This window comes from Elephantulus edwardii, unplaced genomic scaffold (assembly GCF_000299155.1).
Source record: "Elephantulus edwardii isolate Elephantulus edwardi_28Jun2011 unplaced genomic scaffold, EleEdw1.0 scaffold00011, whole genome shotgun sequence".
Classification (NCBI taxonomy): Eukaryota; Metazoa; Chordata; class Mammalia; order Macroscelidea; family Macroscelididae; genus Elephantulus; species Elephantulus edwardii.
In genome coordinates this window covers 21,403,378-21,420,021 of record NW_006399761.1, presented here as the reverse complement: position 1 = coordinate 21,420,021, position 16,644 = coordinate 21,403,378, and the positions used below count along the sequence as shown (strand labels likewise).

General features: G+C 44.7%; 1 protein-coding gene across 1 annotated transcript in view; it reads left to right on the top strand.

Annotated features, from left to right (window-relative positions):
- Window positions 1-15,810: 15,810 nt before the first annotated feature.
- The window catches only part of LOC102860428, an 11,831-nt gene continuing 10,997 nt past the window's right edge, over window positions 15,811-16,644 (top strand). The window contains exons 1-2 of the mRNA XM_006881028.1: window positions 15,811-15,915; window positions 16,383-16,632. Coding sequence (XP_006881090.1) covers window positions 15,811-15,915; window positions 16,383-16,632 — 355 coding nt within the window. The remainder of the gene's footprint in view (window positions 15,916-16,382; window positions 16,633-16,644) is intronic.

Sequence of the window (16,644 nt, the reverse complement as noted above, 5' to 3'; positions counted from 1 at the left end):
GAGGGAGGTGGAGTAAAGGAAATGGGAAAGATGCAGTGTGAAAACCAATGTATGCAAACTTTGCAGGCAAATCAGTATAAAATAAAAATGTATTAAAAAAATATGAAAGACCAGGCTGACGAAACACAGCTCAACAGCAAATAAGGGAACTGAATTTCATTTTACCAAAGATGTGGACTTTCTCAGGTTCCTGGGTAATATCTGTTTTCTTCTTGTTGTTAAGTAGCCTTGAGTCACAGCTGGTTCACAGCTGACTCTCCAGCAGTTTTTCAGAGATTAAATTTGTATATGAGGAGATTGACCATCTTTCTCCTGATTATCCATTTTATCCCTGGGTGTTAACTACTAATAGCTTTTGGGTAAACTTGTAGCTGTTTTCTGGGCTTCTATTGCCACACTACTGATTGAAACAGGCAATGTGAGAAGTATGAATGTAGGAAAATCAGGCATTGTTAAGGAAGAAATGGAAAACATAAACATTGACATACTGGGCATTGGTGAACTTAGATGGGTTAGCTGGGGACATTTTGAATCAGATAATCATATGATCTACTACACTGGAAATGGAAATTAAAATGTGCAGAGACACAAGGTCACATTCATAGTCAAAAAGACCATTTCTAAATCCATCCTGAACTATAATGTTGTGAGTGACAGGATAATATCCACATGCATACAGGAAAGACCTGTTAATACCACTATCATTCAAATTTATGCATCAACAGCCAGAACCAAAGAGGAGGAAATAGAAGATTTCTATCAACTTCTGCAGTTGGAAATTGATAGAACATGCAACCAAGATGTACTAATATTAATAATGGGCGACTGGAATGCAAAAGTTTGGAACATGGAAGAAGGATCAGTAGTTGGAAAATATGGTCTTGGTGAAATAAATGAGGCTGGACATAAAATGATAGAATTTTGCCCCATCAAGTGATTTATTCATTGCAAGTATCTTTTCTAAGAAATACAAATGGTGACTATATACATAGACCTCGCCTGATAGTCTATATACAAATCAGATTCATTACACCTGCGGAAAGAATTGTTGGAAAAGCTCAATATGAGTTGTGAAAACTAGGCCAGGTGCTGATGGTGGAACAGATCATTAGCTACTCATAGTAGATCATCAACTACCCACCTGAATTTTAAAACCATCTCAAGAACAAATTTGAGGAGTTGGATACTCATGAACAAAGACCAGATGAGCTGTGGGTAGATATCAAGAATATCATCTGTGATGAATGTAAAAGGTGATTATAAAGACAGAGGAGGAAAAAGAGACTGAGATGGATGTCAGAAGAGACTGAATATTGCACTACAGCGCTGAGAAGCCAAAGCAAAGGTAAGATATCAGAGTGTTAAGGAGCTGAATAGAAAATTTCAAAGGGCAGCTCAGCAAGGCAAAGCAACGTATTATAATGAAACGTGCAAAAAGCTGGAGTCAGAAAATCAAAAGGGACAAAATTGTTCAGTATTTCTTAAGCTGAAGGAACTGAAGAAAGCCTCGGGTTGCAATATTTAAAAATGCTATGGGCATAATATTGAGTGATTCAGGATGCATCAAAAGAAGATAGAAGGAATATACAGAGTCATTGTACCAAAAGGGATTGGCAGACACAGAAGAATTTCATGAAACAACGTATGAGCAAGAGCAGATGGTGATGAAGGAAGAAGTTCAAGCTGCTTTGAAGGAACTGGCAAAAAATAAGGCCCCAAGAATAGATGGTATACCAATTGACACATTTCAGCTAACAGATGCTGCCCTAGATGTGCTTACCAAGCTGTGCCAAGAAATCTGGAGGACAACCACTTGGCCAACTGACTAGAAGAGATCTATATTTGTTCCCATTCCAAAGAAAGGTGACCCAACAGAGTGTGGAAATTATCAAACAATATCATTAATATCACATGCAAGCAAGATTCTGCTGAAGATTATCCAAAACGAGTGGAACAGCACATCAACAGAGAACTGCCAAATGTGTAGGCTGAGTTTATTTGAGGCCATGGCACTAAGGACATCATTGCCAATGCCAAATGGTTCTTAGCTGAAAGCAGAGGACCAGAAAATGTCTGTGCATCACTGACTATGCAAAGACATTTGACTGTGTGGATCACAACAAATTGTGGCTAACCTTGAGAAGAATGAGAATTCTAGAACACCTGATTGTGCTCATATGAAACCTATACTTGGACCAAGATGCAGTCATCAGAACAGAGCAAGGAAATACTGCATGGTTCAAAATCAGGAAAGGAGTGTGTCAGGAATGTGTCCTGTCTTCTTACCTTTTCAATCCACAGGCAGGAGAGATCATTCAGAAGGCTGTTTTTATGAGGAGGCGTGCGGCATCAGAACTGGAGAAAGACTCAGCAGCAACTTGTGTTATGTAGAAGACACAGCCCTGTTCCCTGAAATGAGAAGAACCTGAGTCATCTGCTGCAGAAGGCCAAGGACTTGCAGTCTTCAATATGGACTGAAAGGTCAATATCAAGACAGCAAAGATTCTTACCACTGCGTCAAATGGCAGCATTGTGACAGATGGAGCAGAGAATGAAATTGTTAACAATTTCACCTTGCTCCATTCCACAATCAACACTCTTGGCACCAGCAGTCAGGAAAGCAAAAGACGAATTGCATTGGGAAAATCTGCTGTCAGGGACCTCTCCAGAGTACTGAAGAGCAACATCGTGAGTCTAGAGACTAAGACACGCCTGATCTAGGTCATGGGCTTCACAATCAATGATCAAGGATGACAGAAGAATTGATGCCTTTCAGTTGTGGTGCTGGAGAAAAGTATTGAACATACCATGAACTTCCAAGAGAACAAACAGGTCTGTTCTGGAAAGAGTGAAAACAACTTCCTCTCTGGAGATAAGGATTTTGAAGCTCCGTCTCACACACTTGCAGCATACAGCCGGGAGGAACCAGCCCTTGGAGAAAGACATCATACTTTGAAGGTGGAGGGGCAGCACAGGAGAGGAAGACTGTGGATGAGATGGATTAACTCATTGACTTGGGTAATAGGGGTAGAGACAGTAAGATTGGTTTAGGATAGGATAGAGTTCAGTCCTATTGTGCATAGGGTCTCTATGAGTCACAGGCAACTCATAACAACAAACAACATTAGGACATTCACAAAGAATAGATCATTGATAGGGAGCTTTGGTAGGCTGTATTAGCATTAGAAGCTGTATTGCAAACCTGAAGGCACACAGTTCAAAGCCAGCAGCTGCTCCATGGAAGAAGGGTGGACAATCTCCTTCTGTATGATTAACTGCCTCTGAAAACCCTCTGAAGGGTCAGCTATCAGTTGGTTCTCTCTCGACAGCACACAACAAACAACAGTATTAGGACATTGACATAGAACAACTTTGTAGATTAAAATTACCACCTGAAAAACCACTCAGCCTTCCCACTCAGAAAGTACATCCATCTTCTTGACTCACTAAGCTCATTTCTCATTTCTATTTATAGTTCATCGTCTGGCATGGAATAATCCACGGAAATCATCTAGAAGTAACCCTGAGCTGTGATGTCTCCAGAAAAAGAAAAAAATATTGTTAGCTACTTCACTTTGGCTAAGTCTTCCTGCACCAACCCCCCCTACCCCCGGCCCCTGCACATTCTGGCTGTAAAATCAGTCCCTCAAAGATGGCTTAAAAAAGAAAAGAATGCATCCTGGCCTCCTGAAAGACAGAGTTGTACCTGCTCTTGCCGTTCAAAGAAAGAGCACAGGTAAGTGGTGTGCTTTCGCTTTTCATTTTCTCTTTCCATCTGAGTGCATCTATTCACCAGGAAGCCTGTGGAGGAAGTCTCCTCTGGAGGAGAGATGCCAAGCTGAGCTGAGCTGAAGGAGGCATGCAGAGGAGTCTGAAAGACCCAGGAATGAAGCGGAGCAACCTGGCAAGCGATGAAGCCTGGATTACTCAGGGAACACAAACAATTTTGGACTATTAAGTGCCCGTGCGATTGGTGTTCAGGGTGCCTAGAACAAGCTGGGAATTGGGCTGCGTGTGCTAAGACTCCTGCCTGGTGTCAAGGCAAACTCCTGTTGGCATAGAAAGCTTTGATTGATAGAAATGGAATAAATGCTTATATTCCTGCCTCATGGTATTTTTTCAAAGAGTGTGAGGTTCTTTTCTTCTTGATGGACTTTACCTTGACATTAAGTTGACGGGATTCAAAACAAGCTCAAAGAGCTACTATGCTTCTTCTTCCCAAGCTGCCTTTCTTTACTGCTGCCAGTTTAAAGGAGGATTGGCTTTTAAGAAAAACTGGAACTTCCCGCCCTCCTTCCACCCCACCTTCTCAAGCCAGGAAATCTAGAATAGTCTCGCTCAGGTGGAAAGGAATACACCCAAGACGACGCATAGGTTTGGAAGACGATATTTCTACGTCCATAGTATTCTATGTTGTAATACATCCAGAGTAAAGCCATTGGAGGCAAAGTTATATAAACTTCTTAACCAAACCCCGGGAGGGGAAAAGTTGCTGGCCCTTGAGTCTCAGGACCCCCCAAGGTCATCAAGAACATCAAGGTCAGTTGGCAAAACATAGTCCACAAAAGACAAAGTTGTACATTCCTACTTCAGTGACTAACAAGGGGGTTCTTGAAAGCTGGTAAGTAAACACCTAAGCTGCAAGCTATTGGTCTCCCCAAGTTCAGAAGAGTGGGGGGGGAAAGAACAAAACACAAAGATCTGTAGAAGCAGCTAGTCCAAAGGAATAGCGCACCCTGAGAACCTCAACCTCCACTAGCGTGAGACAGGAAGACGGTGTCCAGTTGCCACTGCCAGCTATGCCCGAAGAGGTCATCATTGGAAGTCCTCCACACAGGGGGCAAAATGGGGGGGGAAACATACAGATGGCCAGATTTACTGGTCTAATAGAGACCAATGGAGTTTTAGGGAACCCCTAAAACTATGGCCCTGAGCTCTGGTGGCCCAGTGGCAACCCCGAAGGTGCACAGTTCGAATCTACCAGATGCTCTGCTGGAAAGGGAGGGCCAATCTCCTGTGCCAGTTGGATCTGAGTTGACAGTACACAATGGAGGTGAGAAGGTAGATTTAAAAAAAACAAAAACAAAAACAAAAACCTATGGCCCGACACCAGCCATCCTTCACATCGTGGGCCTACATCATCCATCCTTCAAATCTAAAATCAAACTCACCTTTGTGGATCTACTTTCAGCCAAAGAGGTCTATAATATGAATAGTAGTAACCCCAGAGAAGCCATTACCTCTTCAGAATCATCTACTACATAAGATCAAAAGGGTCGCATTTGTCCAAGGATAAAGTTCAGAAGGCAGAGGAGTGAAGGAGGGTTAGTGGAAACGAGAATCACAGGGTAGAAATGAAAAGAGCATAGTCATAGTGTGGATATTTTAATCAATGTTGTTGTTGTTGTTGTTATGTGCAGTCAAGTCACCTGTGATCTATAGCGACCCTATGTACAGCAGCTCTGAAGCCTGCCCTGTCCTGAGCCAGTCTCACTGATTCCAACACACCAATCCCCTTTGCCTCGTCACTGTATCAATCCATCTCATCCGGGGTCTTCCTCTCCTGCGCTGTCTCTCTACCGTTCCGAGCATGATGTCCTTCTCCAAGAACTGATCCCTCCTCACCACGTGCCCAAAGTATGTGAGAGAGAGTTTCAAAATCCTAGCCTCAAAGGAGGAACTTGGTTTCCCCTTCTCCAAGACAGATCGATTTTTTCTTCAGCACCACTTGGATGGAAAATCAACTGGCTTTTAAACATTGATTCAAATCCCATTAAGAAGGGGAGGGGGGAGGGAACACAACCCCAGATTAGAATCAAATTTTAATTTCACTACCCACGGCTTCCAGCTGTTTCTCTGACCCAAGCTATCCGCTCCATTTGAGACAAAGTTGTGTGAGAGGAAATGTCCATCTTTCTCGGGGAGCACTTGATAGGTTTGGCCACACAACTCCTTACTCGCTGTTGTTGTTCCGTGCCATCTAAGCGATTATGACTCATAGTGACCTTGTGAACAACATATCCAAACCTTGCCCTCTCCTGCATTGTGCTCACAATCTCTTTATTCATTGTGTCAATCACCTTGTGGAGCTCTCTCTTTATGACATTGATCCCACATGATGTCTCTCTCCAAAGCCTGATTCCCCCTGGAAATCTGCCCAGAGCGAGTGAGGTGAAGTTTCACCATCCTTGTCTCTAAGGAGCACTCTGGTTCTACTTCCTTCAAGACAGATTTGTCTGTTCTTTTGGCAACTGGTGATAGATTTAATACTCTTCACCAACACTCTTTCTTCTCACTTACTAGACCAAAGCAAATTAAATTAATAGAAAGTGTTAAAAGTCAGGATTAAAAAAAATAAATCACCCTAGTGAGTGAAAATAGTGAAGAATAAAAAGAAAATGCCTTGCCTAGCCCAAACTCTTGAATTTGAGAAATTTTGACTAATTTCTGGATTTATGACTATGGAGTCAACCAAGGTCAAAGACATGAATGAATGAAACATAGACTGAGGATTTTAAATTTTCCTCGATTTAAAATAGTTTTTTCAAATCTTTCCACCTCTTCCTCTTTGTGATGAATCTGTCATTTGCCTAATTCAAGTCTGAAATCAATTTGTGCCAGATAATCTGAATTAATGTAGAAAAAAAAGTGTTATCTAGGATGTAAATAGCACCTAAATTCAAAACAGTTTTTGTGTATTTTCTGAGGAGCTTTTAGACGCATCTGAATATTGCCAAATGGAAGAAACAAAGGCAAAGTAGAGATCTCCAGTAAAACAGTAAGAGAGCTATCCTTAAGAAACTTCTTGTGCAGAAAACTCATTGCAGGGATTGACTGCTGGTTGACCCTTGTTAGATGTTTAAAAAAAGAGCACGAGGGCTCGAGGGAGAGAAAAAAAGACAGGAATTTGTCCCAAGAAACGAACAGGCCTTTATTGCGCGGTCTGAGAGGGACGCCAAGTGACCCAGCCGCATGGCATGAAGACAGGATCAAAAATGGCACACCGGCAGTTTTGGGGGTTTCCTTTTTATAGGGGTTCTGGGGAGGACTAAGATGGTATTTCTCGGAATTTGATGTGTTAATTAAGTAAGGTTTTAGAACCTTTTTTCCAAGCTCAGACTCTTATCAGGATCCATTGTCTGGTCTGGTCTTTGATATGATCAGCTTAGATGTTATCAAGTTTCTCAGGAATTGATCAAGCTTTGGGGGTGGTGGGGTAATTGCCGTATTCTTCCTTCAGACCTTCCATTGGGTTTAACTGGCATGGAAATCGCAGGGGAGGAAACTTCTTGTCTTTCTGGGAGGCACTGATGGATTGAACTGCAACTTAACCAAGTAGGCCTTCCCAGTGTCCTTTATCTCTAAAAGGAGAGCATTTTTAATGCAAGTAGGGGGAAGAGAGAGAGCGCGCGCGGGGGTGTGTGTGTGTGTGTGTGTGTGTGTGACAAAGAAATTATAGTAATGGTAACAGAAACAGAGCCTGCTCAGTAAACATTTGTTAAACGAATGATAAATGAAGTGTTTTCCTTTAATGACTTGGGGCAAAGTTGCCAAGTTTAAATTCCTGAGTCTTTCCCGCCTGGCAGTTTGTTCAGAAGCTGTATTGTAGTTCGCGCTGTCAGAAGTCCAGAAATCTGTGTCTCCAAATGGGCTTTTAAAGCCAAATGACCACACAGCGGCAAGCCTCGGAATTTCCCTCTCATTAGTCAGGATTTTCAAATGACTGTTAAATCCGAAACTACACTCCTTGCACCCAGCCGAGCACCACTCCCCACCAAACTTCCGTGCAGCCCCCCACCCCATATCCAAGAAAACCCTTCGCACTACTTGACCACAAGAAATTCAAATTGCAGAGGCGAGACCAGAAGAAACTGTTATTGTTGTGTACCACAGAATAGGGGCTGATTCATGGCTAACCTTTTAGCAAGTTTTCCTAGAAAGTTAATCACATGGGCGGACAAGGCCCATCTCTCTCCTGCAGAGCTGCTGAGGGATTCGAACCATGTGCGCCGTGGGTCGGCGCAATACCTTACCATTAGGTCACCACCAGAGATCCCTAAAGGGGAGAGGGATGTACTAGAACGCAGAATATGACAACAAGCACGGTCAGCCTTAATGAGGAAGGGCCACGCAGTCCTGTCTCATTCCTTATTGCTAACAGGCAGCCAGGCCCTCCTCTGGAAAGCGCTCGAAAGGGTGAGGCTGTTTCCAGATGAGCCCGCGTGAACCCCCAGCTGCAAATAATCTTAAACTAGCTTTCATTCAAGCTCTCCGTTCAGTTGGGAAGGCTGGAAGGGGCGTTTCTTTGATCCCCCCTTCACGGATCATTCCGCTTTGTTACCTTTCTCCTGGGTGCGCGCTCACGTGCAAGGACGCAGCCCCCTTGAGAGTTCCGTCTGGAGCTTAAGGGGCGCACTGGGGCCTTCCCGCGGGGGGGGGGGGGGGGGCAAGCCTTTGAAGCCCTGGGAACTGGCTCGTTATTATCTTCTTAAGCACTGAGGTTTTCTGAAATCAATCTTTCCTGGGCTGAGTAATTAAAATACAAAGCAGGAGGCGGTACTCCTCTCCTCGTAACTAAAGGGAAAATAATAAAACGTTAGAACTGGCATTGACTGCCAAGTGTTTAAGGCTAGTGGCCCCTCATTACTTTGTGATGTACACATTCTTTTTTCGCTAAAATAATTATTTGATAACCAGGACGATTAAAATAATTAGGAATATTAATCATACATTAAAATTTTGGGGGGGACCCCACCCAGAGTGATAAATGTTTGCCTCCTTCCTAAGTAGCAAACAACAGAATACTTGGTGCGTTTTGCTACCTATCTGAATATTTATCAGGAGCAGCAACCCGCCTGACAAAACCAATTAAGGAGAAGAAAAAGCCTGAGTGCACAAGGATTCGTTCCTCCAAACAGGCCCTCGCTAGTTTGGGGGGCTCCGGATTAGGAGAGGAGGCATATTAAAACCACAGGATAAACAAGCTAAACATTCCAGACGCTTCTAGTAAATTGATGTGTATGGCGAACACATGTTTATGTAAAAATAAACAGAGAACTCTGATAGCCTAGCATGAAGCGCAGCAGCTAGTCCAGAGGTCCGGCGTCTCTGGTGATTCGAACCCACAAATGGTTCTTCAGGACAGAGATGGGCAATTTGCTCCCTTTGGGATGGAATCTCAAAGGAAGGTCACTATGTGGGTGGGAGGGCCTCCTGACTAGTAATAAATAAGTAATTGTTGTTATGTGCCATCGAGCACTCTTAGTAAATGAGTGGTACAATGGAACAGAATTCAAAATCTACGCTTTTTTTTAATAATCCCAAGACATCTTTGAACCGCCAGGTTATCAGGTCAGGGGGCCTCTCAGGTCCTTCTCCTTTGTAGGCTTTCTTTGGGGAACTGTTTTTGAAGCACCCCTTCAATGCAAGGAGACAAGCCCCCCCCCATTGTTTTGGGGTCAATTCTGACTCCTAGGACCCCCTATCAGGCTTCAGAAGCTGTAAATCTTTGTTGTTGTTGTTGTTATTTTCATTGATATTTTAATGAAAAGTTTACAGAAAACTAGGATTTCAGTTCATTCATTGTTGCACATTTTCCTCCCTGCCCCCACCTGTTCACTTTTCTCTTAAAAAAAAAAATCTGTCATTTTACAATTTCCTCCCTCCCCCCGGCCCCCAAGTCCACTTTGCTATGCACCTCTTATTCTGGACTGTTGTCATGCAAATCATATATTTCCTTTAGACCTTTCCCTCATCTATTTCAATGCAGTGTTGTCCCCTCTTTTCATAGTTTCTCCTTCACCCCGTTTCAGTCCTGTTTTAGAACAAAGGCATTATGCAGTATTTGTCCTTTTGTGACTGAGATATTTCTCTCAGCATAATGTCCTCCAGGGTCACCCATTTTGTATAATTATTTTTTGTTTTGTTTTTTGTATGTAGTTTTTGGTGTTTGGTGTTTTTGTTGTTGTTGCCTACTGTCGAATCAGATCCAACTGGCACAGGAGGAGATTGCCCCTAGTGGATTTGAACCATGTGCCTTAGGGATTGCAGTGCAGCTTCTTGCCACTATGCCACCAGAGCTCCCCCATTTTATATAATATTTTATGAGTTCCTTGTCTGTCAGTGCTGCATAGTATTTCATTGTATGAATATACCACAGCTTCTCTATCCATTCATTTGTTGATGCACTTGGGTTGCTTCCATCTCTTTGCTATTGTGAACAACACAGAAATAAACATGAGTGTGCAGAGGCTGTAAATCTTACTGGAGCTCTGTGCCTAGTCCACAGGGAATAATTGTGCCTCTAACCGGAGGCCCATACGTCTCTGGTGGGCAGTCTCCTCAAGGGCAGATTACAGCCTCAGAAATTCCCTGAAGGGTCAACTAGGAGCCAGTTTGTACTCTAGGACAATGACAAAAAGAAAAATCTTTATGAGAAGGGAAGACACTCCTTTTTCTGGAGAAACTGCAACCTTTGAGTTAGCACCCTAGCAGATAAGCCGCGAAGCCACCATGGTTTGAGGGGAAACACTGACTTGCCCTGAAAAATAATGGGCTTCTGAAATGCAAGCTTCTCCCTTCCACTCTAGGTTAGATACTGTCACCAATGCCATGGTGTGGGTGAGGAGCAGAAATCCTACAGTGCAAGCACGTTCTAGATCCGTGCTCTCAACTGTAAGCCATTTTGTCCCACAGGGGACATTTATCAGTGTCTGAGGACAGTTTTATGCCCGGAACTGGAGATCCCACTGGTTTGTAGTGCCCAGCATCCTCTGAGGGCCAAAACATTTTCTTTTTTTCTCTCCTAGCTTTAAAGTATCAAGAGTGTGGGGCAGCCCAGCTCTAAACAATATGCTTATACAGGCAGGCAGATAAGAGGACTGGATGTCTGATGGTCAAGGTCAGGGCTGTGGCTCAGGACCCACGGGCGGCCTAAGAAGACCATTACGGTGTGTGAGGCAGTCCATGTGCACTTAGACCAACCAGGAGGCAGAAAGACATCTCTTGGAGAACAGAGGCTCAGCTGGTTGTCACACCAGGGATAAATAGCAGTGGGGACAGACTTAAGATATGTTTTTGTGGGACTGTGAGAGTCTTCTGCTTTGCATGTTGCGAGGAAAATGCCACGTCCTCCAGGAAGCTGTTCTCGTCTTTCAAACATGAGCCCAGCTCTCCAGATCTGTGCTCAGATTGTACAGCTGAGACACTGCCATCTCGATCCCACTGTCCTATCTCTGTGCCACACTGAACCAGTTGCGTGCTCCTTGAAGACAAACGAGACACTCACGCACACTCCCCTCTCTCCTGGGAACCACCGAATCCCTCCTCACCACTGTGTGAATTCCAACTCAGAGTGACACCTTGGGACAGAGTACAACTGTCTCATGAGGTTCTCCAGGTTGTAAATCATTTTGAAAGCAGAATGCCAAAACCTTCTCTTTTAGTGCTGTTGTTTTAATGTGCCATTAAGTCACCTGTGACTCATAGTGACAATAGCTCTGAAGCCTGCCCTGTCCTGAGCCAGTCTCACTGCCTCCAACACACCTACCCCCATTATACCCGAGTCCATGTGTCAATCCATCTCAACCGGGGTCTTCCTTCCTGCACTGTTTGTTCCACCACCCTTCCAAGCATGATGTCCTTCTCCAAGGACTGGTAGTTGGTTCGAATGAACAGCCTTTCCACTGGCAGCTGAGCCCTCAGACACTGTACCACCATCGCACACACTACCATTACTCACAGCCGTCAATTCAAGTCGATTTGTTCCCGCCCACACGGACCCTCCCTCAGGCTCTGGAAGCTTCACGTCACAATGGGAGGAGACTGCTCATCTCTCCTGCAAGGAGCTGGTGGTGGATTTGAACCCCTGGAGATGCACAGCTTTGGGGGCAGTGCTACAGCCAGCCTACACCTCCAGACGACTCTAAATGGTTGAGATTACTTGAGAGCTTTGCCCTGTGCTCAGCAGGGGAGATTCTGCATGTATGAGTATGAATGTAACATTTAAACCAAGGGAAGAGGGACGGGGTCTACCATTTATCCTCATTAAATGCTCATGATCAAGGCACAGGGCAACGTTTGGCAAGTCTACCTTTAACTGTTTAACCATTAAAAAGAAAAAGTATTGTTGTGTTTTGACGTTTTTAAAAATTCTTATTTAAAGCACTATGTTCATTAATTTGCTAATGGCCTTTCCCTGTAAGAAGTTGTTTATTCCACTCAGCTTTAGATCGTCTCTAAATTCCTTTGGGTTTTTTGCACTGCTCTCCATATTCAAAATCAAGTCATTCCATGAAGAGATTGGCAAAGCATCAAACGTTTTTTTGGAATAAAGGGCAATTTTCCATGTTTGACTATTCTGAGCCTTTTCGGTCCACTCCTATTCACCACGTTCCAGAAACTCATCTCAAGGAAGCCAGACAGCTTCACTGCCCCTTACCAAAGGCTATTCTTCCCCTTACCCCGTCACTTACCCAAAGCCTGCTTTCATTCCACAGCACTTCTGCTGTGACCCATTTGCATTTAGATGGCATTCACCCAGCCCAGCATTTCAGGAACCAAAAGAACTTTCTAAGAACTAAAAGGGACCAGTGAGTAAGTCCACCGTCTTAACTTTGCAGGTGAGGAAATCAGGGTGCAGAAATCAAGGTTGAACTCTGAAAGCCACATGGTGGTAATAGTTTCTGTTATTAGAAATCCCCACTTCTGGCATCTTTGCCACTCGGTCTGTCCTTGCCTGGACTGGTGCTGTAGCCTTCTAAATCCTACCCCTCTGGCTGCGGCCACCATCCTCGCAAAGACCAGTCCAGCAGCGTCAGATTACCTACAGAGCCAGGTCAACATGGCCTAACGTGCTTACTTAGTACTCAATGGTGAATGATTATACTTTTCTTTTTTTCACCACTTCCGAAACTCAGCTTCTGCATATGGCTGGCATCTGTCTCTGTCCCAACCAAACAGCACCTTCTGATAGAAAAGACACTCAGCTAATTTGTAATCCACTCACAGAGACAGCGAACTTCAACAAGCAAGGTAATCAATAATGGGCTCATTTGTATTTATTTACTAATCTGTGATGAAGAGTTTCACACGCTTTTCACCATATCCAAGATGTGAAGTTGTTCACTACAGATTAGTAAACACAGATTAAGCCCATTCTCACCTTGCTAAGTGGGTACTCCACCCCTGCATGCTACACAGTAGTAGTCAAAGAGGTGCATTCATAGGAGAAGGCAATATATAACACAACATAAATACATGAAACCCAATGTATATGAATGATAAAAATAATTTAAAAACTAAGAGAAAGAAGGCAAGTGAAATCCTTTGGTCAGAATGTGCCAATGTCTTCCCCGCTTCACTCAAATGAAAACCCATACCCTCACAAGGCTTTTCATCCCCAACTGTTCGCCCCTGTGGTAGCTGTAACCAATCAACAGTTGATGTACTCTGATGGCTTTGTGCTTGCAGTTCCTTCAACGTCTCTCTCTTCTTCCAGATGTCCTAATGACTGCCCTCCTCTCTTGGTATCTTTTCAAATGTTACTGCCGGAGATGGCTTCATAGACGACTCTTTTAAATAGGTCCCGCCTCACTTCACATCTCTCTCTCTCCCCTTGTATGTTGTTGTTCTTATATGACGTTTAGTCATCTGCAACTCATAGCAACTCTCTGTACAACAGCCCTAAACCCTGCCCTATCCTGTGCCAATCTCACCATCTCCGACACACCCACACCCATTACCCCAGTCACTGAATCAATCCATCTCATCGAGGATCTTCCTCTCCTGCGCTGTCCCTCCACCCTCCCAAGCATGACGTCCCTCTCCAAGGACTGGTCCCTCCTTGCAACATGCCAAAGTATGTCAGATGAAGCTTCAGAACCCTTGCCTCCAAGGAGCAGCTTGATTTAACCCTCTTCAGGGTGAACCTGTTAGTTTTCTTAGCAGTCCATGGTGTATATTCAATACTCTTCTCCAACATCACAGCTCAAAGGCATCAATTCTCCTTCTATCCTCCCTAGTCATTGTCCAGCTCTCTGATGCCTATTTTATTCTTCCTTTTCCTAACAGTTTTCTCACCTGGTGTTATGTATTTGTTTACTGACCTCTTTTTCTGCTCCTAGAATATAGGCTAAAAAGAAGGTCCCTGATGGGTCCCAGCCTCTGGCACATAACTGTTGTTGTTGTTGTGTGCTGTTAAGTCAGAACTAACCCATAGCTGACCTTCCAATCGATTTTCAGAGGCAGTAAATCACTCGGAAGGAGACTGCCCATCTTTTCCCTCAGAGCACCTGGTGGATTCGAACCGCGTGCCTTTCAGATTGCAGTGCAGTTTCTTGCCACTAGGCCAACAGGGCTCCTTACTAGGCTCATTAGGGGTCCTCAGTAACTTTCTCCCTTTCCCCCCCATTGTTGTAATTAACATATATAACATACAAGATAGACATCTATATTGTAAAAATATTCAAACTCATTGCCGTCAAGTCAGTATGAATTCATAACTGATTTGTCCATCTTTCTCCCCAGAAATCCCAGGTGGCTTTCAATGGCCAGGGAGGTGAAGCTTTTGGGTTTCGCCGTGCAACTACCTAAGAACTAAGTCACCAGAGCTGCCTTAAATACACATGTCACACAAACACAAATACACACACAAACACTTATCTCACATATTTTATATATATAGTTTTTGTGCGCTATTGTGTTGGAATAGACTCATAGTTGACCCTCCAGCAGGTTTTCAGAGGCTGTAAATCACATAGGAGGAGGCTGCCCATCCTTCTCCCTTGGAGCAGCTGGTGGACTGGAACCGAGTGCCTTTGGGATTGCAGTGCAGCTTCTCATCACTAGGCCACCACAGATAGATAGATCTAGAACAAAACATTTGGCATTTCAACAACCTTCACAAGTATAATTCATTGACTATGTTCATCGTCATGTTCGCTCATCACCCTTGTCTGTCCCCTAATTTTTTTCTTTCACCCGTAACAGACACTCAGTGTCTTCTAAGCATTGAATTACCTTCTTCTTCTAGCCCGTCTGCCCCTATTATCCATTAATAAGCCTTGGTCTCTGCTTTTGCCTATTCTAGAAACTTCACGCAAATGAGATTATATAGTATTTGTCCTTTCGTGACTGATTTATTTTGCATGGTATAATGATTTCAAAGTTCAAGCACGTACAAGGACTTTGTTGTCTTTATGGCCAGTATTATTCTGTTGTAGGAGGATAGTACATTGCATCTAACTGGTCATTTGTTGATGGGTATTTACGGTCTTTCAATTCTGAAGGCAGAGACCTAGGGATGTGTTCCCTCATATCAGACTCTCAGAAGCTGATACACTGATGCTTTCAAAACTCCAGTGGCTTCCTGTAACAACCTAACATTTAAAAAGAATCAATAAGGTGTGAGTCTGATAAACAGAACCGCCACAATGATGCTGCACCATGATTTCTAATTCAAAGAACCACTTCCACAGAGGAGAAGGGCTGGGGCTTCCAGACGTGTGCAGGTAATTCTTCCTACACGACTAAGATTACCGCGATTAGCTCTGGGCCCTGAAGGGAAAAGCAAGACACAAAAGCCGCAGTGATGTTCCAGGCCACACAGCCACCAGCAGCGCCGTGAAGCGTCTGCGGGCCCTTTGGGATTGCAGGATGTCACAACCGGCTCCCTGCTTATTAATGTCAAACACCCCGGTGATTCACATCACGGAATGTTTGAGCCAAGGATGCCACCTAATAGAGGGTATGGCAATGTGGTTTTATCTGAGAAGTTATGTAATCATGCTAGTGTGGAACTGTCATCACGGAATGTGGGCCTTGGATACAAAGACGGGCACACCCCCTGGGAACTGGGAATCAGGCCAAGAAGGATTTGGGGGAGACATTCGGAGAGATATTTACCACCTCGCTTGGGTAGGCAAAATTGTCAAAAACAGCACTCTCTGCGCACAGGTTTAATTTGGGATGACTTAGCAGACCCAAGAGGGCCTCCAGGGATCCCCAGGGCCTTGCTTCAGCTGGAAGGAAGAGAGGCCTACTGGGTAGCTACCTAGCCTCCTGGGTTAGAAAGGTCTCATCCCCAAGTCCCTCCTGCCTCTTTCACGGAATCAATTCTTTATTTCTGCATGCCTTGAGACCATTCATTAAGTATCGTCCAACCCTGCAGAGTGGACTTAATGTTTCTCCAACCATGCTGGAATTCTCTAAAAGGAATCAGATAGCTGTCAACACACACACACACACACACACACACACCCTTCTTTCTCCACCCTCGATTTCAACCTCCCCACCATCCCACCTGCTTCCAGGATGTGACTGGAGAAAGAAAGAGGCTAATGTGAGGCCAGGGGCGGGTGTCACAAGCACCTGTCACCTGGCAGGTCGGGGCCCCCACTGTCCAGCCCCCAGCCCCACCCACTGGCCTGGCTGCGAGCGGCGACCCGAGCAGGCCCGGCCCTCCCGCGCCGGCCTCCCGGCACCGTCCAATGGCCGATGGGCAGGGCAAGGCCGGCAAGCCGCGGCGGCCCGGCCGGGTCCCCGCCCTGTTCCCGAGCCGGGCCCGGTGGCCTTTAAACGCCGCCCAGGGTCGGCGCAGCACGGCCTTCGCCACCTTCCTTGCGCCGGCAGCAGGCGCAGCAGGAG